At 38.3% G+C, this 22,672-nt stretch overlaps 2 protein-coding genes across 5 annotated transcripts in view; one reads left to right on the forward strand and one right to left on the reverse strand.

The window, feature by feature from the left end:
* Nucleotides 1-9,230, forward strand: part of CLNK (cytokine dependent hematopoietic cell linker) — a 56,013-nt gene extending 46,783 nt beyond the window's left edge. For both annotated transcript variants that reach the window (XM_040699481.2, XM_015285811.4), the window contains 4 exons: nucleotides 689-822; nucleotides 1,196-1,273; nucleotides 4,571-4,726; nucleotides 9,048-9,230. In XM_040699481.2, coding sequence (XP_040555415.1) covers nucleotides 689-822; nucleotides 1,196-1,273; nucleotides 4,571-4,726; nucleotides 9,048-9,212 — 533 coding nt within the window. In that variant the 3' untranslated portion in view covers nucleotides 9,213-9,230. The remainder of the gene's footprint in view (nucleotides 1-688; nucleotides 823-1,195; nucleotides 1,274-4,570; nucleotides 4,727-9,047) is intronic.
* A 1,195-nt stretch (nucleotides 9,231-10,425) lies between these two features.
* On the reverse strand, nucleotides 10,426-22,115 carry ZNF518B (zinc finger protein 518B). Of its 3 annotated transcripts, none has more exons than XM_420787.8 (2): nucleotides 22,069-22,115; nucleotides 10,426-15,694 (listed from the first exon to the last, which is right to left on the reverse strand). In XM_420787.8, exon 2 carries the CDS (start codon nucleotides 15,490-15,492, stop codon nucleotides 12,253-12,255), a length of 3,240 nt encoding a protein of 1,079 aa, XP_420787.3. In that variant the 5' UTR covers nucleotides 15,493-15,694; nucleotides 22,069-22,115; the 3' UTR covers nucleotides 10,426-12,252. The 3 variants fall into 3 exon arrangements, with proteins under 3 accessions (XP_420787.3, XP_004936222.2, XP_004936221.2); XM_004936165.4 differs by having other exon boundaries at nucleotides 21,931-22,115; XM_004936164.5 differs by lacking the exon at nucleotides 22,069-22,115 and adding an exon at nucleotides 21,434-21,745.
* Nucleotides 22,116-22,672: the final 557 nt, after the last annotated feature.

The raw sequence follows: 22,672 nt of genomic DNA on the forward strand, positions 1-22,672 counted from the left end.
CATTTCTCCCAACAGCACTACACATAACAAACAGAAAGGCCTTCTGTGGTATGGCAGGATACGAAGGCTTTTATGCCACAATTAACTATTTTTTTCTCATGATGTGCATCTGCAAAATGCATCCTAACCATACACCTGGAATCTTTTCTAACATTGTTTCCTCTGCAGCCTCAACTGACTCAGTCAGTCCAAGCCTTCCCATATCACCCCACACTTGGGGCTCCCACCCTGCCTTCCATGCTGGCACAGCTCTCAGGTGATGCTCTGCTAAAGGCAGCATTAAATATACAGGCTGCAGATCACTTGCTTTGGGAAAACATTTTTCATCTGTCTGAATGCCCTCAGATGGGTAAATGCAGAGCAGAATTACAAATGAACATATGTCACCCATTAATTATGTTATGTAATATTTGATATTTTATTAATAATTTATATTTAATATTTTGCTATGCTTATGTGTAGAAGAACCTGCTATCAATTAAAATATGTCAGAAAACGTTACATTTTTTGAGGCATCAATCTGATATCATTGCTGCTGCATTGGCCTAAGAGACATCATAATAAACAGTTCAAAATTTCAAAGGTTATCAAACCACAAATGCTGCTCTATTGTATAAAATTCATACGGTAAAATGAAGCTCAAATTAAAAGCAATACAATTCTTTTCCTTCTGAATTTACTTTCACAGGATCCATGGTTGATACAGACGATGCGTCAGTCAAGAGGTCACCGTCTCCCATACACCATACAACGTGTGAAAATAAACCAAAACATTCACTTGCAAAAGAGAAAATGGAACATATTGCCCAACCCATTGAAAAGGTAAAGACTACTTTACTTAATGAAGAGAGAGGATTTTCAGAAAACAAGATTACTGCTCTATAGCATACACACATCTAAGAAATGCTGCCTACTGAAAACAAACCTCTAAATAAATAGCCTGAAATCTGTGAGCTTTCAACTCCCCTGAAAACAATCCAGCATGAGCTCTTGAAACCACTGATACCAATTTAGATGTTTACTTTGAAACAGATTTTCCAAAATGATTTCTTGATACAGATGCATTACAATTATTTTAATACACTGCCATAAACTTGCTTTAAATGCAAATTAGATATAATTTGTTTTTACTGACTTTTGCTTCTGCCAGCTGTGGTTCATTTCTATACGCTGATTATTATGTCTTAAAATTAAGGACTTGCACAAATATGAATGGTACATTGGAGAATGTGATCGCCATGAAGCAGAGGCAGCGCTGTTGGAGGAGAACACTGTGAGTACAATTTATCTTTAAACTCATGGTATAAACTTTTAGAGAAAACATCCTAAAACTATCCACAGTAGCTCAGTTTTTTTTGTAAATTAACCATATAATCCATACTAACTTTGATGTATAATGCAGTTTGTATATGTTGCCAACATATACACACTACCAGCTAGTCCACTAATTGCCAAAATATACACACCAACTAATCCACTAATTAACACATCAGACATTACTGACAAGGTTAAGGACAGAAGCAAATATCAATATTTTACTTTGTAATTAACTACTTGTCATAAAAGGATCCCCCCACCTTGCTGTTTTGCAGTCATTATTAATCTCCAGCTTTGAAAGGCACAGCCTGGAGGGAGCAGGGTGAGCAGAATGCTCCTGCAGGCAGAAGGTGCAGGGCAGAGTGCTCGGCCCCTAAAGGAAGGGGCCTCACCTAGGGCAACATGGGTATGATAAAAGTAATTCCATTGGAGCTTAGTGGTTTAAAAAGATATAGAGTATGGTCAACAGAAGGCATAAAACCCTTCAGTCTCCTAACCACCTGAGATATTGAAATCATACCTACAGGGCTGAAGCGCAGGAGGCCCATTTCAGCTCATCATCTTCCAGTGATCCAAACTATGATGACTGGATTTATTTATTCCCTTACTTTTAAGAGGTGAATGCAGTGACTACTTTTTTTTGAGGGCCCCTTTAGCACCAAACCTCTCAGCTGCAGTCTTAGGCTAGGTGTGCACACCCAAGGAGCAGGAAGATCATGTAGGTTAATGGCCAGCAGGGGCTTTTGAAGGGATGGAGCCCCACAGGACATCAGGGAGTCTCACACACTCTGGTGCCTACCCTGGTTTTCTGGCAGACCAACATCAGAACCAGCTGCAGAGGAATGCTGAGGACAGCCAGGCCAAGCAACAATAGCACCATGTTATTCCAATAGTGTTAATTTTCCTGTGGTCATACTGGGTTTCTAGTCCAATATGTTTGGAGAGCGTTTGACAATGTGTTGTTGTTTTTTTTTTAAATAATACTTCTATGCATAATAATTTGAAATACAATGCCAGATCCCATGTGAAACAGCAGAGGGAAGACAGTTTCTCAGTAAGCTCTTCCTTAAGAAAACTAATTGCATGCAGAGCGATGGCTTGAGTCCTCCCATCAGCACTAAGTTTGACTGCACTACTCTACATTGGTCACTCTGAAAAGAGTTTGGAAAGCAAAGTGTACAGCTGCTCTGCGATTGTGGAGAGTAGTGTAGCTGAGAAGCAGCTAACAGGAGTGTGCCTTTGGTCACAGCCAAGTGTCAGAGTAGTTCGGATACAATACTCTGGTTCACAGCTCAGTGCTCTGCACACCGGAAAGCTATCATGAGGAACAACGAAGGGAAATTTTTTGGACTTCAGATTTTTGGACTCCTAGAATCTGCTGGGAGTAACACAATGATTTTCATCTATTCTAGTCTAGAGATTGGTGACCCTGCACACAGCATGGGGGTTGAAACTAGATGATTGTTATGGTCCTTTCCAACCCAGGTCATTCTATGATTCTGATTCTATTCAAAAGTATAACAGATTTTGCAATCTCCTATCCTCAGCTACCTGTGAAAACTCTAAAAGCATGCATTTAAGAATTATTTTAATGTATTCTAGTAGAAAAATATACTAGCAGTTTTCTTCAATATTAGAACAGTCTCACTGAAATACATAAATACATTTTTTCCTTTACATCTGTGGTTTTTGTATCTGCATTCTGGCCAGGAAAAAAAAAAGCTTCTGGTTTTACATTCCATAATACATAAACTTTAGTACTGGATTTCAGCAAGCACAGAATCAGATACACTAAGACTGTTAACAGCATTCCTTGATTAATATTCTCTCTTGGTTTCTTCATTTACTGCATATTCTTAAAAAATATATATGTTATGTTCAGTACTGCTGGTGTAGTTGGCAGTTCTGGTCAACAACTCCTGCAGCTCCTACTACAGTGACATTAAGTTGTTATCATTCACATAAAATCTAAAACTTGGGTAGTGCTTGGATTTCTCTGAAGTTCTTAGCTTTGTTGATTTATATTTTCTTTTACTGTATTCTCTAACACTCTTACAATAAAAAATATGGAACCATATGTACGAGTACCCATTCAGTGCAATAAATAAAAGAAGGAGTAATTTTGAAAAGCTGACACATTTTATATTCCCTTCCTTTGCTCTTCTACTACATAAATGAGAACTATTATGTTGGCATGATACAGAATGACTTGCATGAAATAATGTGGGAATGTCTTCGTTCCATCACTGTTAACATTTTTTTCCGGCTTTTCCACAAAAGAGTAACCCAGTTAGACAGATCACAGAATTTGAAACATTTTCTAGAAAACATTCAGGTTCATGAGCTCCTTAGGCATATGAGAGGCTTCACTGTGTTGAGTGAAATTGCTAAAACCAGTCATGCAAATGTTTACTTACATACTGAACTTTAAGACTATGAACAGCCTACTGACTGATTCTGCAGGGGTGTCAACTCCGAACACACATGTAAATGGCCAAAACCATCTTTCAATATTACTTCTGTTCTCACTGTTACATTTCATAGGTATCATTTTATTATGCCATGTCCTTAAAGAAACTCGCTATAATTGCCATTATTGTAACAATTTATAAAAGTTGTATTACGCTTCGAGATTACCCCAACAGTGTAAATACGTATCAGATCAGAGTAAGACTCAGTGCGATTTAGAACTCTAAGGTCATAACAAGCATGAAGAGGCCATATCCTTGTATCATAAAACAGCTGTTCCATCTGAAGAAAATTAAGCACATAAAATCATTCACTGCCCTTGAAAGCAAACAGAAAACCAATGAATTATAATGCCTTCGCTCTCTTCCTACCTACAGTCACTCATTAACTCCTCACTCTTAAGCAACTTGACTTTTAATATCCCATTTTCATTTTAAGATACTATATGATAAAGATTTTGGCTTAACACTGTACAATACAGCAGCACTGATCAAGTCATGATTCTTCACTATTACCAGTCAAACTATTGGCTAATTATATATGACTTATGGAAATTGTTAACATAGAGCTGTATTACATATAAAGAAAATACTTTGCTACATTGCTTACCAACAAATTTCATTTAGAAATAGTTTTTCTTTCAACTATGTAGTATCACACTGCTACAATAAACTAATTCTGCAAGATTTTAATTCAAACAGCAGTTACAGGCAAATGTTATTATATACTTTTTTTTTTTACCAGAATGTACAGTATAACTGCTACAATAATTTGTGTTATACAGGATGAGACATTCTTGGTTAGAGATTGTTCTAAGAAATCAAACACCGAACCATACGTTTTGGTTGTCTATTATGGAAGAAGAGTATATAATATTAAAGTACGTTTTCTGGAAGACAGTCAACAGTATGCACTGGGAACAGGGCTCAGAGGAGACGATGTAAGTAAAATCCCTTCTTATGCTTTAGTCTACTGCTTCTGTGTCACACTATACAAGTTCTTAACATCAAAGATAGTTATAAACTTCTCACAATAGATCCTTGCTATGTTTCACTGAAGTTTGTTTTACAATACCAGCATTTGAACTGCATCTCAATGTTTCAAAAACCCCCAAGATAATAATTTAAAATCTAATTTTACATAACTCTAATTCTGATTTAAAATCAATGTGAAAATTTCCAAAGTACTTATGATTTTTTTACCTACTCTTAAGTAATATCTGCAAAGTAATGGGAAAAAGTCCTCCCTTTCCAAGTATTTATCATTCTACCTATCGCTGTAGCTTATTTTGCAGTCTGATATATTTAATATAAGCAGAAATATTAAAAGATACACAACTCCATATATCTGACAGCATGGCCTGCTGATGTTATTAGTGCATAATCAGATTCTCTAATCATCTGTCATTCATATGACAAACTGTAAGTCAATATATTTTAAAAACAAATGAAGAAATAGGACAGAAGTAGTCATGGATATTCAGAAGCCATGAGAAAATGTAGGAGTGTTATTTTCCCCTCCAATCGGACTTTCAAAGATGGTAAAATTGCAGTCAACAATTCCTTTACACTAGTAGTGCTCTGTGATGTAGTTAAACTCAATTATATTGAAATAGATGATGAGAGTAATTCTTATCTTGTCTATATGGTTAAGTAACAAATACTCCACCTGCATGTCTTTCACACAAGAAAAAAACCAAGCAGTCATTTTATAAGGACATGATAAGGAAAAAAGTAAAAGATTAGTCAGCTGAGCATTAAATTCAAATGCACAGCAAGCAAAGCAGAACAAGGAACTGCTACAAAGGTTACTAGATATGTAAATGGACAGATATTTCAATAAGGTGAGGTAGCAAAGCCCACGTAGCTGAATCTTCCAATTACATTCCTTTTATGCACATTAGTACTTCTAAAACTCATCCTGCAGCCAAACACTACACATTCCCTAGTGGCATGAGGGGACAAGGAAAGGAAGAGTAAAAGCAAGACAAGCTGGGGGTCAAGATAAAAATCATTTAATAAACAAAGGAGAAGCAGAAGAGAGGAAAAAAAAAAAAAAACAAAGGAAGTGATGCAAAAACAATCACTCACCACCTCCCATGAGTGAGCTGAGAAAAAGATGGCTCAGCTCCTTACACCCCATCCTCACCCTTTTTATTGCTGAATATGACATCACACAGCACAGAATACCCCTTTGGTTAGCCCATGTCATCTGCCTGGTTGTGTCCTCTCTCAGCGTCTTGCTCACCCACTGATCTATTCATTGCATGGGGGGTGGAGTGAGAAACACAAAGCCTTGACGCTATCTACTGGTCAGCAGTAGTTAAAGCATCTGTGTGTTATCATCTAAAAACACTGCACCATAGGACCTGCTACAAAGGAAATTAACTCCATCCTCACCAGACATGTCCAGACAAGTCAAAAGCTAACAAAAACCTGAAATCAAAACCTACCCAAACTACTTTGATTAATTTAATGGGTCCAAGATTTACAGTTCAACTCTTCATGGAAATCATGGGAGGAATCATAAGCTTCCAGACGTAGGAGACACAAGTTAACTAGAAAGTTGTTCTTCAGGAAGACTGGTTTAATAATTAATAATAAACCAAAACCTTCACTATACACAAACAGTTTCAGAGCAGGAGGTTAGAATAAATCGTACTGCTGGAGCCACTACTGTGGCACTGCTGTAGCGCAGTCTTCTGTAAAATATTGTCTATGGTTCTGAACTGAACCTCCCAGATAATTTCCTGGAGTTTTATTACAAATTAAGAGACAGAAAGTTTAGCTTTCCATGATTTCTATGTTGTTCAGTCTTCCTGTAACTGCCCAAATGAAAAAAAAGGCACAAGGGATTTAAAAACTGAATGAAATTCAAATATAGTACACCATGTAATAAAGATAAAAACTCAATCTGTTTGTCATTTGAGCAGACTTGACAATTAAGGGAACTACAGAATTACACAAATATGAAAACCAACTGGGGGGAAGGGATTTTTACTAAACTAAAAGGAAGCGGAGCACAATCTCACCATCTCAGGAAATACCATTAACAAATGACTCTGTTGTTTGTTTAATTTTATGCACAGAAAGAGTGCATCTTGAACAGCGGGTCTGGACTGAAATTAAAACAGGAAAACTGCAATTCGAGAGCAAAGATTTGAAGTATACAGTTAATAATAAAATGGCTTGGGTTGGAAAGGACCTTAAACAACATCTAGTTCCAACCCCCTGCTGTGGGCAGGGCTGCCAGCCACTAGATCAGGCTGCTCAGGGCCCCATCCAACACCTCCAGGGATGGGGCTTCCACAGCTTTGTAGGGCAGCCTGTGCAAGTGCCTCAGCGCACTCATAGCAAAGAAGTTGTCTTACTGTTATTCTGCAGCACGTTTAGTCTATTTCCATTCACTGAAAGCTTGTAATCTTAGACACTGAATATAAATATTCAAGTTTTTCCCTAACTCTTGATTCTTTGCATACAGGTTACACTTTGTACCATGAAAAAAAAAATGTATTTTTTCTTTTTAGAACTCATTGAATTCAACTTCCCAGAAGAGCATCACTAGTTCTTATGCCCCTCTGCTCTTATGGCCCTTTATAGGGGGCCCATCAGCTAGAAAATAATTCTCTGATTATCAGATTTTTATTTCAGAAAGTTTTTACTTCTATACCAATTTTATGGTGATCAAAGGCAATCTACTGAAGTTCCTTGCAGATAAATTAATATCAAGCTGGAATAAATACAAGCAAAGATGACAAAAAAAAAATAATAATTCTGCTAGCATCTTTTACTAGTAATTTAGCCAGATTCTTACATTGTACTAAGCTTGCTCCAGATCAAGTCATAAAAAGCTATGAAAATCAGATCCATGAATGGGACATTTAATATGAAATTTAAGCACTTACTCTCGAAATTGCTGTTCTGAACATCATTTACTTGCCTTCCCCCACTCCAGCCAGTTTTTCTTCCCTTTATTAAAGATCCACAGATAGCTATAACAGTACTGCTCTTCATGTATACGGTTCCTATCACAGAGCTAAACAACTGAAACCTTTGCTCATGTTTAAGTCTCTTCATGACAAAAAAAATTCTGATTTACTTTGCAAAATAACCTACCACACAGAAAACACGATTTTAGCAAAGTGGAAAAAATACTACACAAGTTAAAAAAATCATGAAAAAAATTAAAATAATTAGCTCATTTTCTTTTAAATAGAACAACTTATGAAATAACACAAGAGCAGTTACACCAAATGATAGATTACATCTGATCCTCTTGCTCTAAACTGGGTGTGGATGAGGTGGAAGTGACAGTGACTTCCATGAGTTATCATCACGCATACAATATGACTGTAAAGAGAGTAAATGTGATATAGTAAGCAATGCATTTCTTTCAAAGTGCTAAAGCAACAGTATATTTACATTTCTGTGTATGGTTGTAACAATTTAGTAACGATGAATTCATAGATTCAAGATGAATTTGGTAATAGTGATAGTAAAAAAATCAATCACTTACCTCTAGTGTTAAAATTAGAAGTCAAATCTGTTTCACCTGCAAAAGCTTAGAAGGTATGCACAGGGAGGTGTACTATTTAAACTGAAAGACACAGGATGATGACTACTGCACTGCCTGAAAAGTAGAGAACTGCTAACCGTCAGAATGGCAGAATCAAGGATGGAGTCTCACCAGTAGGACAGGTGAGCGCAGCTTTCAGTTCCAGTTCGAGTCAGCTTAAGGACCTCAAACAAAGCCTTCTTTTTAAGAACAGGATTAAAGGATGTCACTGTTTCCAACACCAGTGAATAAAACTAAAACTGTACTTTAAAGGGATTTTATACTGACTTACTTGGTAAACTGAACATTGGAAAAAAAAATCAAAAGGACAGATAAACTAGCAGTATTTCATGTGCTACTAACCAAATGTAATTTTTGACAAGGTAAAATCTTAGTGAAAAGATCAAGAAATTATCATTGCACCTGCCATTACAAACTTTCACAAGTGATATTGCATTCCCAGGGTTAGAGACGTACCCTTTTTGCTCCAAGCAGCCAGCTGTTCCTTCATCACATGAGACACAAACGATAAATGAGGGTTAAATTCTGCTGCTTTTTGCCTTATGATAGATCGTCTGATCATAATTTTATTCTAAATATTGCCTATTTCTAACACTGTCATTTGCAATTACTTTGATTTTATAGACAAATATATTTATCACTTAAATTTTTCAACCACTGATTTCATTTTTTAATTTTTCCCCCAGAAATTTAATTCTGTGAAAGATATAATTGACTTCTACAAATATGTTCCCATCACACTCATCGATGGAAAGGATAAAACAGGAATCCAGAGAGTACAGTGCTACCTTACACATCCATTAAGGCTGCACAAGATGTATCCTACCTTAACATCACCAACTTTTGAATAAATATAAATAGAACAATTATTTAAATGTGTAAAAAGCCAGGTTAACCTTTGAGTGATCAGCTCCCCGTATTATGAAGATCTCTGTATGTTCCACTAAAATCTTCTCTCCAACTTGGATTATAGATCCACTTTTAAATTCCTGCAGTATGTTTTTATCTAGTGGATGTATCAAAATTGAGGTTATAGGTAAAGTACATGTCACTGTATTAACTCACAGAAAAGCACGAAGAGACTGACTCCTGATACTCTGACAATGGTTGAGCAATTTGCTTATCTTGCATTGTACCTAACACAAGATGAAAATCAAATTCAGTCTTGTTTACTTGAATGTCACTGAAGCTCATTCAGTAGCAACACCTAATAAAACATTCTGTATCAAAAAAATTTATTCTTTCTTTAAAAATACACATAAAACACTATTTGAGTATTCACTGTTTAACACTTTAATTCTGTTCACGTGTGTATCTGCACAATAAAAATCCCTGCTCGGCAGCCACTGAAATCAATGGGCGTCAGTTGATGCTCATAAGTATTGGAGCAAATCCTAAGGACACCTTTAATGATAAAAGTTCTATTGCTTAACTATCACATAACCTTTAGCTTAAGCAGCAAGTACTTGTATTCCACATTTGAATGTTCAAACACACGCAGGACCATTAGGACAATTACACAAACAGCCCCTTCGAAGTCTTACCACATCCAAGGATACAGATAAAAACCATCAGCAGAAACAGTAGAAAAGTTTCAAACTCACCTAAAAATATTCCAGAGCGTATCAAAGCAGATGAAATGGTGAAGTATTTTTCCAGAAAAAAATGCAATATTTATTCATACAATTTAAGTTTTGCTATGAATGTGAAAGGAAAGCCTTAGGACTGTCTGTAAGCATCAGTGAGCATCTCTTCTCACTTTTCTGGGTAACTGGAAGAATTAAAACATTAAAGCCCAGACCATGAGATTCCAACCCAACTTATGATGTACTGTGCAATGGCACAAACTAGCACTGAATGAATTTGAGCAGTTAGTTGTTGTTCTCCTTGCAACCTCTTCATTTCTCCATGCTGTATCATAACACAAAAGAACATTCATTGTAATCACTTCTCTCAAACCACTGAGACTATTAAACTCGAAGGAAACTATTTTGACATGACACTATCTAACCATTGGAGTTCTGCTGAGTTTGGCAGAACTCAAAAAGGAAAAGAGGCATGACATAATCTGCTTTCAGACTTTTATAGTCACCATACAATTTAACTTACGAAAGGATTTTACATTAAAGGAAAAATATATTTTCTAAATTAAACCCACGATAAAAATGAACAGCTTAACAATTTAGACAGCAGACGATGTCAGAGACACACAAAGCTTTGTAGATGCTCACCAAAACAGCAAACTTGCTTACTAAAGACACACACTATTAATATACTTAAACCACCTAGTTTATAATGCTGAGCAGCAACATTTTTTCCACACACACAGAGTACAGCTTTCATAAAGAATGTTCTTATTTTGCCAGCAACAACTCTTGAGAAGCAAATTCAAAGCCATTTATTTTGTAGCTTCTACAGAAACAAAATTAATACGGACAGTAACCTGGACTGAAAGAGTTTAACAAAGGAGGGATTTTAACCATATTTTTCTTATGTTAACAGTTCTAATATTTATTGTATGTGATATGCCAGAGTTTTAAAATGGAAACTATTTTCAGAATAAAAAATGTAAATAGTACTGTTAGGTTTGGCATAAAAGTACATGAAGTGAAAAAACCCTCTAGTGTACCCATCTAAAAAAATATAATTCCATTTGAATACAAAAATGAGAACTGTCCTTTCATTATTACTGACAAAACAGAGAAAAAGAAGTTTGTTCTGTGGAATACGTTAGTCTATGATACAAATGATACAAAATTTTCCAATGTTTGATGAAGAAGGTCTCACTTAAAGCACCAAGTCTCTGAACGATTTTAACAGTATTGCAAAATTATTGGAAAGCAACCTTTTAACTGTTTAGCTTTGTTGTACTTTGAAGTCTTAAAATATTTACATTTCAATACAGATACCATACATACTTTATCAAAACAATGAATAATCCGCCAGAGTATATAGAAAAATATTCCCAGCTTAGTTAAACTGTTTACAAAAATGCACCAACAGTGAAAATGAAGAGCTAGGAACTACCAGTGTTTCAAAATAGTAGTTCCGGTTCAAACTTATAATACACATCCGGCATTAGAGTTCTGAAGTCTGAGACCACACAGAAAAGTTTCTCTCTCCTCTCAGTCCAAGTTCAATGCATCCTCCAACCAACCCTGCCTGCTCAGCAAAAGCAGTACAAAGGGTTGGCATGGTTGTGCTCTTTTTCTCATATCTATGCAATACAAGCTAGGTAAAAACTAAGTACTAGAAAAAAAATAAGCATTTTAGTGCTATTTGACCTAGTGGGAGTAACTCTCATCTCACAGATTTCTCATTTACACCCTTGTATTCCTCTAAAGTCAGTGGTTTTCTTCCACTGAAAATGAGTGCTTGAATTTAAGTTTTAGTTCCTATATTTTGTGCCTGAATTGCCACAAAAAACTGTGATAAACACTTGCAGCCCACAGAGGATTTGAAGGTGCTGTTCACTACATGTATGCCTTATCTCTCAAACACTATGCTGTAACAAAACAAATTAAACCATGTTAGACAGATATCACAGTCTAGGATTTTATTTGTACAGACCCAGCAGAAACCAGGTACAGCACAGTATCCTAGAACAGATAATGGCAACAAGAAAAATGTTTGCATAGCAAATTCTTTTCAAATTTGTCTTATGGAAGAGATGAAGCTGACCTCCAATAAAAACTTCAAACATGGGAGTGCAAAGTAGTGCTTAGCTCTCAGTATAAGCTTTTCAATATCTTAATAACTCTGCTCTCCTTTCTGCTTTGCTAACGGTACAGTTTCTTTTGCAAAGTAAAGCAGTTTTCCCTATCTTGCTTTCCAAGAAAATTAACGGCACTCATTAAAATTAAAAACAAACAGACAAAACTAGTCTCTCAATTAATGCTTTGTTACTGGAAGCGAAAGAACATCCCAACCCTTGGTTGCTTCTATCAAGTGCCTCTGTCCATGACTTATCCATTCTTCTTGGTCCGCATATACTCTTCCACAAAACCAGCACTTAAACATACACTGAAGTGGTTCAGCTGGTGAGGCTTCCACCACCTGGTAGTTGTTTTTATGGGTCTTTTTCAGTTTCATTTTTAGCATACTTTGCTTTTTTGCTTGGCTTCCTGTCTCAGCATTCTGAAGAGTAAGACGCTTTCGGTAACGTTTGACACCAAGACAACTACTTGTCCTTTCTGACAGAACTACTTTCAGGACATGACCTTTATACTTGTTGATAGTCTTCATTACATTAATTATCTCTGGCGTGTCAACATCAGGATGGTTGAGTACCACAACTGGCTGGTTACGACGAGGGCATTTAATCAACTGATTCATTCTCAGAGGGACAAGCCGAAGACGTCTTGCTGTCAATAGATACGACATGTCAGAACCTGAACTGGTTTCCGACTGTGTTCTTGTTTTTCTCTTTGGAAGCTCCCTGTAACCCACTTGTTTTACCTTATTTTTGGGTCCTTGTTGACTTTTTGAATAGTGTTTGCTTTGCTTGCTTACATCACCATTTTTCTGATATGGTACAACAGTTCGCTTGCTACTAGTTTTAGCATTCATCTCTCGCTTTGGTCTTTGCCTGAGTGATATATTTCGGGATTGAGTATGTGGATCACTCTGATTAGGCAAACATGGCAAATTACTGCTAAGTTTCTCAGAAACACTGACGGGAACTGGACGAGGCAGAAGCATCTCGTTGCAATATGCAGAAGGAGCTGATGCTTCACTCATCTTTTCTATTCCTCTGGAGTTTTGACTGCTAGCAGCATTGAGCACTCTCAGCACTGTCCCTTTGGGGATAAACACTGGAGAAGCAACATTGGAATTTTTAGTCACCCTGCTTTTAGATGTTCTTGCAAATGTAAGTAGCTGCTCATTACTGTGTTCATTACTACCAATTACATTACTTCCATCGTGCACTTGAGGGAAAGACATAGCTTGTTCCAACCCAGTGGCACAGCTTGCTGAATTTTCCTGAGGGAAGTGCATCTTTTTACTAGAAGCTTGGCATCTCAAAGGCATAGATTTCATGTTAGATTCAGCAGCAGACATGAGCTGAGCAATTTTTCTACACAGCAACGTTGTTGACTTCTTATTGCGTGTCGTATCATCCCATCTGATGCTCTCTGGAACATTTGCAGCCCCAGAGCTAAGAGAAAATACAGATGAAATAACAGGTCCCTCAAAAGGATTGTTTTTATTCTCCATTTTCTGTAGTTCTAGTGATTCCAGAAGAAGATTATTTTTTTGACTTACAGTCTCAGCTTTCTTTACTTTGCTAAAACTAAAAGTCATGTCCTCCCAAGGTGAAGTTTTAGTAACATGAAAGTTTTTTTCTGCTTCAGAACATATAACAGGTTTTCTATCAAAACCCTTAGCAGCTAAAGGTGTTTCTGCAGAGTTGACTATCGGACTCCTACATTCCTTGTCATCCCTCTTTAGTGGAAAAACATCTTTTTGTTTAAGGACAGCAGAAGAGTAGAAATTTTTGCTCCCCTGAGTAGTCTTTACTGAATTGTTCTTGGAACTTTTATCTTCAGAAACAGCGGCAGTCTTTGGACGAGATGTATTCACACCTTCTTCATAACAATACAAATCATAATGTAAGTTATTTTTTCCATCCGCTTCCCGCTTGGGTGATTTAAGATCACATTTTTTTTCAGTACTATTAGTCACCAAAGACTGAGAACAAAGTTCTATAACACCTGAACGCACATCAATACCTTTCACCAAATGAAGGCGTAATTTTGATGAATCTTCTTTCTGAATTGATACAGAGTTACAGTCTGAGTACTGGGAATCAGATGAATAAAGGTAGTCAGAATTCTTGTCATACTTACTGTCTAAATTAAGCTGGTTACTAATACTGGATAACTTGTCTACATTCACTTCCATGGTTAGTAACTCATTTGAAGATACAGATGGTTTTTTTCCTTCTGCAGTTCGCTCTGTACCTTGATTCTCAAGTCCCAACGCAGCACAGTTCACAGGCCTGCAAGCTGCTTCTTTCATAGGAATAAGTTTAAGAACCAGCTGTTGAGCTCCGTTCACTATTTTAATTTCTACTATCTGAGCTAAACAGTTAGAAGGAACTACAAGTTCAGATGGCGCAATTACGGTTAAAGGCATTCCAGGTTGTAAAGGCTCCATTTTGGGGGAATAAACCTCAACTTCTACACTCTGATTCTCACACATGCTTATTTCAGATGGCTCCAATATTGTTTTATTCTGGATTGAAGCTGCACTGATGCTACATTCTATATCATGAGATGAAGAGACTATTTTAGTCGCTTTATCTGGAATCTCACAAGTGATATTTGAAGACGAATTTGAAAGTTCATTCTGAAAAGTAATTTCTTCATATTTCTGCTTTTCAAATAAAGTGCTCTGACTTGGTAGACAAGACTTCTTTTGCTGACGTTTTATGCCAGTATTTGACAGCCGTTTTTTGGGCGCTTCATGCACTCTTCTTGTATGTTTCACTATATAGTCATGCCTAACAGCACCATAATCACAGTATTCACACTGATACGGAAAAGTTCCAGTGTGCTTCACCAAATGTCTCTGGAACTCACCTTTGGTGTAAGATATATAATTACAATAGGAACAAATAAATTTAATTTCTTCATGTTGACTTACATGCTTTTTATACTGCAAAGGATCCTTCGTTGAAAATCTACATTTATCACAGTAGTATTTACCGGGCAAAAAGTTTTTAACTTTAAATGCTTTCTGTTTTTTTCTCTGATAAGTTTTCTCATGTTTTTCAAAGTCTATGGCATTGGCACCTTCAGGGACAAAATGGAAAGCAGGCGATGTAATATGACTGCACATCTTGCAGATGAAGTTTTTGTCTTCAGCCCACCCAAGTTTCTTATGCTTTTCTAAATCTTGCTTCGAAATTTTCTGGATATTTCTGCATTTCATGCAGCTTATCAATGACAGCTTATTATTCTCAGCCTCAGTGCCTTGGTAACAGTAGTTCTGATCATCATCACCATTTGACGGATTTGATTTATCTTCAAATGATTGCTTTGGAGATGTAGTTAAGGAATTATTTTTATCATTAACTTGGCCAGGGTACAATCTTGGTAGAATTTCCCTCATTTTTTTCAACTGCATTTCAGAAGACGCAAATCTGCACCAGCTTCGTCAAACAGCAGCAACAGAACGTTTTCTTGATCTTAGTCTGATGTATGTGGCTTATCAATTACTCGTTCAGTCCACCAATCCGCAAAATATGCTCTTTGGAAGAAATGGTCATCAAGAACTCACATCCATATTATACTCCACGTTCTTAATTTTATTCAATCAACTTGCCGCACTAAAGAATAGAGAGCAGAAGAAAGTCAGTTATGATTTACTAATCATTGAACTAGTCAACTATTAGCAAACTATAGCCAAATTACAGTGTGCAAATCTGTTAATACATTAAGTTGTTTCTACTGTGCACAAAGAATAATTAACTCTAAGCAAAACATAATCAGTTAAATAATCCTTTAGTATTTGTTCATATTCAGTGTTCATATATTCACAAGATGATCCGATATTTATCAAAACCTATAGAGTGTATGCTATCTCTTCCATGTAAAAGAACTTTACATTTAAGATGTATTTAAGCCTAACAAGGAGGACACTTTGTAACAGAACTCAGCAATAGAATTTGCTTTCAGCTCTATCTACAGTCAAGGACAGCATATGCAGTTAATGACAGTTTTAAGGACAGCTCTCATAGACCTGAGATCATACAGTAGCATCCAATTACTACAATACTACTAGACTAAGAACTTCAAACAACAAAATACCTTTATAATGCTTGAAAATGAGTAAGCATCTGATCCAAAAATATACTGGCAGTATAGAAAAGACATTATAAAACATTACAGTTACCACTCATTTGTGAATCCCAGGAGGTAAGACTAAAGTGACCACAAGGGTTACCAGAAACACACAACTATAAGATTGTTTCTAAAATTAAGGATTTTTAAGATAACATAAAAATTCCTGAAGTACAGATGGAAATTCTTTAGCAAGACTGGACCTGAAACATTGGTATTATTCTTTCTACTTCACATATTCTCAAAATAGTAAGTTACAACAACATAATTAAGTTAAAATAATCAGCAGCTGCAAAAAGTAATTACTTTCACTTCTATTAGTAACAGAGTACAATCACTTCTAAATATGTCAACAACCATATAACTAATTTACTCCAACCTGATAATACAAGATGTATCAATCAAATAAAATAAGCAAAGCAACAGAAGGCAAAGGTAAAACAGTAATATCAGTGTAAAACCACTCTGTTAACTTGCGCAGCATGTTTGGCCCCAAAGCTTCTAGAACTCTTACTGTTTCTTTGCTATATTTAACATGAACAAGATCCCTGCTTCAACAGCTTTTGCCAGAACTATAAGCCCACTGATACTTGGAAAACAGAAAAATTAAGTATGCTTTTGAGACATATATCAGATAAAATCCAAAGCTCACAGCAAGAACAACTCAATTCAATACCTTTCTTAGTCAAACTTTCTCACTTACAGACATATTGCTGCACACATCTGCTGCATTTTAATACATCTTACAGAAGATGGGCATTTCTGCTCCTGGAATCTAATTCCTCGCCACGTCTATCTGGAGACAGATTTGATTTGGGAGTAGCATCCTATTACTGTAATACTGACAGAATGACAACTTTATACTATGAAACATCTTTACAGTGCCTGAAAATGAGTAAGCATCTGATCCATTAAGTTTTTCTTACATCTATCTGTGCCCTATCTGCTAATATTCCTAACTGCTGTGAGAATGCTGCCCTAGAGATGGGACTCTGCAAAAAGCAAGTATATTGAAGTAATCTCAAACAACAATAAGAAGTTAGAAAAATGGTTAGAGACAAGATCATTATATTTTCAGTCTCTAGCAGATGGATGGCTGCAAAGCTGTAAAACTCATCAGTAGGAAGTTCCTGGGACTGTAGTAATTTCATTTCATTGCAATGCAGACACCTGCAGTAACATCCCCGTGTAAAAAACAAATCACACAGGGCAGCTTCCCAGGTATGAGTAAAGAATACATTACTGGATCATGATCTGAAGGGGTTTTTTTTTGTGTGTAGTTTGTTGTGTGCGCGTGTGTTTTCAAATCTAATGCTCATAACGTTAGAATCTGGATAACAGAGGGCATAAAGAGGAAAATAAAACAAACGATTCTGATAATCTTGGAAGGACTGTGCTCCCCACCTGCAAATACCACTTCTCAGACTTGAGAGGAATCTTTTGACATAAAAGACTGATGGCAGGTCTATGTTCAGGAGATCCGTTGCTTCATTTCAGGACAAAGATGCTACGAGCCCTCGAGAAGCTTTAGTGTTGCACCCAGATCAAAAATGCTTCAAGGATTTCTACAGCTTTAAAAAGTAATTAAAACTGTATTTGGGAAGAACGGGTGAAATTAGATTGCTTTTTTTTTTTTTTTGCTGTAACTTCTTACTCATACTGAAACTACACTCTACACCAACTGACCAACAGATAACCATAAAGCACTTTATGCTACAGACATTACAAAAAAAAGTTGGTTTTTTTTAATTAACATTGTAAACTTCACTTTACAAGACAACATGAAAAAGGATCCACTACCCTTAAAGAACAAGAAAGTAACAGATATTGACAAATGCTTGACAAGTGCCTTAACTGACCAGGCAGATCTGGATTGCTAAACCTAAGAGGGGAACTAAAAGAATTTGATAGAGGTAATTCGAAGAACAAGCCAGCAATCTTTCAAATCTTTCCCAACTCAAATACCTCAACATTTGCAGACAAAAGCAAATGGGTGTAACGTTAAACTTAAGTTTTTATTCAGATCTGTGAAAAATGCTATGTTGTAATACTGTTCTAATGGAGTTGTTAGAAACCAGGTTTTTAATGCTAAGTACTGCAAATGCATTTCAGACGTGTGGTGGGTTAAACCCAACCAGGATCCAAACAACTGCTTGCTCACTTCCCACCCCTCCCTGTGCAGGAAGGAGGGCAAACTTGTGGACAAAAGCAAGAAAACTCATGGATCAAGACAAAGACATTCAATAAAGGGAAGAGGCCGGGGGTAGGGAAGGCAGTAATGTAAAGAAAATCACTCACAGTCTACCACAAGCAAATCGATGCCCAGCCAGTCTACGAGCATCAACCACCTTGGAAGCCAAGCCCCCTCTCCCCTTCTCTATCCTTTACTTCTAGTTGTTACTGCAGAGCATGACGTATTGTACGGACCGCCCCTCTGACCGATCCTAGCCAGCTGTCTCAGCAGTGCGCCTTCCCAGTCTCTCGCTCACTCCTAACTTACTCACTGTGAGGTGGGGGAGGGCTGCAAGGAGAAAAAGGGCAAGCCTTAACGTTATGCAAACGCTGTTCAACAACAGCCAAAACACTGGCACATAATCAGTGTTGTTTTAGCCACAACTTCAAAACACTGCATCAGACACACTGCTCTGAAAAACTTTAACTTCATCTCAACCAGAACCGGTACAAGGTGAAAAAAGAACAGAATAACCAGCTGCTGCTGAAATGACATCCCCTGTTGTCTTCCCAGCTTTGTCCACCTATCTTTTCTTATTAACTATTCAGTACTCAGGAAAGCCTGGAGGCAAAGCACTCAATTTTATCGCTGTTTTGACTAAACCAAAATATACTGTAAAATGTGTTTTACTAAAGTGAAATTAATTTGCCTTTTTTACTAGGCTGAAATTTATTTGCCTTTTCTGGTTACTTCAGAGAAATGAAACCAACTACATACACACAGAAAAGTGGCGTAATAATCCAACATCCGGTCACTTCGTATCAGTAAGAATGGTTGAGGGGGAGAGGCCTAAGGACTACCCTGAAGAATTTTTTGAGGTAATTAAAAGTATTAGCATGGACATGCTCCAGAAGATTTAATGAAATGATACATACTGTATTCTTCAAGTTACAGCCAAACCCAGAGCACACAGACCAAACCAAAGGTAACATTGAAATAAGATCTGAAAGTCCACAAGGATTCTGAATTGCTACTGCAGGAATGGGACCGATGAAGAACAAAGCAAAAGATATTAAAAGTGTCAAAAATCAATTCCAATCAATGTCTTTACAACAGTGGATTTGGAAAAATGAGTTTGTGAAAATGCCTACAAAATACCAGAGATCTTAATTTTGGAGAATAAAAAAAAGACAACAGAAAGAAGATAAATTAAGCTTTCTTATTCGCTCCTGTCGAGCACGTGCTCAAAGTATACACTGCTATCAACAAAATGGATGCGACAAGCAATATGCTTTTATCACATGTAATCAGGTTTCATCAGCAAAGCGTACACTTCTCACATACTAAGCTCATAGCCTGCACCCAACAATCAAGGCCTGCTTTGGTACCAAAAAGCCCATGCAAGTCATTTTATTTTAAGAAAGATTTATAAAGAATTGGAAGACACTGCATCACTGTATCAGGAAGACAGAGTGTGCAATATGTGAATCTCTATGGAAGAACTTAAATCTCCATGTAAACCCATCTCATCGGCATTTCACAGTTGTATACTATGCCATATACAGACCATTTAGCATCGGTTGGCTGTCTCTGTTAAGCAGTTAACTGTCCTGCTGACCCAACCATGTAATAATCAGTCACAGCCTTAGGCCTAATGCCTATGAAAGCTCTAAAGTGCTTGACTCATGTATTACATATTACACTAATCAAAATAACTGATTCTGTATTAAAAACCAGTGATTCAAATACACCAAAGATATTTATCTGTAATTCTTAAAAAAAGCATTTAGTTTCAAAATGACAGCTGATCACACAGACACAGAGCTTTTTGTATCTGAAATTCACATGAAGTTTTTCCATCAAAATGAATGAGGAGTGTCAATGTAGGGAGCGGAGAAGAGCAAAGACCATGTACCAGGTTTTTAGAGCTCACGTTTATTATAAAATGTACAGTTATTTCACTGTTCATAAAAAATAATTACATTCAGAATTTTTAACACTTACAATATGAAGTTATGCAAAATATTGACTAAAAGTAACTATTTTCCTAAGCGAAGGCAAAAAAAATTGTCTAATTAACATTGCAGGCATCTATAGAAGGCAAGTACATATTAAATGCATTATGCAGTACTCTACTGAAACCAAGGTCTGCTTTTCTAAGGCTCTGGGCCAGAGACCTAGCTGTATCTGACATATACAAGACTCTGGCATATAATCCAATTGCTTGATGGTCTTACTGCAGTACAGCAAGAAAAGCACCCTGATGTATAATCACTATATCAGAAAGTAGTATTTTTGGCAGTGCCCAAGACAACGCTAGTACAATTTCTCACGTAATATGCAATCAACCTATAAATTTATGCTGCACATTTCCCCATTTCACAAAATTCACAGCCATTTCTTTAAAAATCTTTCTGTATATCCCAAGGATTGAGTAGCATTTGCATTACCTCGCTCCAAGCTTTAAGGCCTGTAAGCAACAAAGCAAGGAAACATGGCACCACAGATAATAACAGAGGAAGGGCTAAAGAGCTCCATGAAAGCATGTATTCCTCCGTGCCCAGTCCTCCACTCATTGAGATAACAAAATTCATTGTTGTGTTTAATTCCTGATCAAATTGGCCACTTACATAAGGATCTGCAGGAAAAAGGGCCTTGACCACAGCCTTGCATGGTAGTAACAATACAGAATAGAACGCTAAGCCTTGCATTGTAGTAACAATGCAGAATAGAACACTAGCAATCCCTATGGAATACCATTAGTCTTCTTAATTGAAAAAGAAAAGACTTGTTTTTATTAAAAGCGTGCATCAAGGCACTTAGACTACCTCCATGATAACACAGATCTATTTTTTAAAAGAATTCTAAGTCCTTTTATATATGAAAATTGCCTTAAATGACCAATGCCATACATTTTTGTGATAGATCCTCTAGCAACAAAATTAAATACAGGATTTAATTAAGAGAATCTTCCATCCGAACACTGTAAAGCATTAAACATACACATCCACAGAGCAGAACGCTCTGTCTGCTCAGTAACACGGCTACTAACCCGAAAGCTGTTGTTCTTCAGGACGAGCAGCCAGGACGCCAAGCCTAGACAACAGCCTTGCAGTCCAGCCGCCTCCACCGCTGCCTCATGGCGCCCGCGAGCCGGCAGCATCCGCCAGAGAACACCAAAAAAATAATCCCATTTTTTGGGCAGCTCGCCCACCCACGCAGCCGCGCTGCCGCCCCTCAAAGGACGCGGGGCCGCCCCCGCTCAGGGTGTATCTCCAAGGGGCAGTGCTGAGCCGCTGCCCGGCGGGGGCGGCGCGCCGCTCGGCGGACCCTCCGCGCTCCGCGCAGACGTTCGCCCTCTGCCGCCGCTGGCGGCGGAGAGGCGGCTCCTCCCGCGTTACAGCGCAGTGCCGGCGGCGGCCAGCAGGGGGCAGCACTGAGCAACGCCGCGGCCCACGCTCGCCGCAGGGAGCCCCGGTTCTCCCGCTGCGGGCAGGCGGGGCGGTGGCTCGGTGCGCGGCCGGCGGCGGTGGGCTGGTGAAGCCTTACCTGGCTCGGAGAACGAGACAAGCGCTGTCCCCCGCAGTGGCGCCTGGAAAACCCTGCCGGCCGCGCGCCCCTTGTCTCCGGCCGCACGCTTCCTCCCGCTCCCCCAGCTCGGCGGCCGCACGGCCCTGCGCTACTTACCCCAGCGAGGGCGCACCCGCGCCCCCCGTCGCTGCCGCAACCTCGGCGGAGCACAGCGGCAGGCAGCGGAACTGACCTCAGTGGCGGCCGAGCGCCCATTGGTCAGCGCTGCGCTGCCGTTCCCGCCGGCGGCGCCGTGTAGAGCTCTACAGCAGTGTTCTACGCGCTGCGGCGGTGGCGCAGGCGCGTTGCGCGCCCCGGTCCGACGTGGTGGGGACCCCCGAGGGGAGAGCGCGGCACTGCGGGGCCACCTCGAGCTGTGTCGGGGAGTGCAGGTCACAACATCATAGGCTGCCGTGGGTTGTAGGAGACTTCCATCTCGTTTCATCTCCTCCTGCCATGAGAGCGGCCTGATGTTAAAAGGTGTTCAGGGATTTACCTGAAAGTTGACATAAAAAGATTCGTTTAAGGATTGTTGTATGTGTACCAAAGTTGTGTGAGGCACGACTGGCATCACAGCACATCTGAAAAGCAGCCTGAAGTGCAGTGTTGGGCGCAGTAGGGTTGCACAGTGTCCTGCGCACTGTCATGGCTCTTACCGTGCTGCATTTCGTTCTTCTTTGTAGCAAAGGATTCTGACAGCACAGAAGGCTGAAGGGAGATC

Source organism: Gallus gallus, chromosome 4 (genome assembly GCF_016699485.2).
Source record: "Gallus gallus isolate bGalGal1 chromosome 4, bGalGal1.mat.broiler.GRCg7b, whole genome shotgun sequence".
Lineage (NCBI taxonomy): Eukaryota > Metazoa > Chordata > Aves > Galliformes > Phasianidae > Gallus > Gallus gallus.

Excerpts from the sequence above, each read along its gene's own strand:
- ZNF518B (XM_420787.8), bottom strand. The coding sequence starts at position 15,492 with ATGCAGTTGAAAAAAATGAGGGAAATTCTACCAAGATTGTACCCTGGC.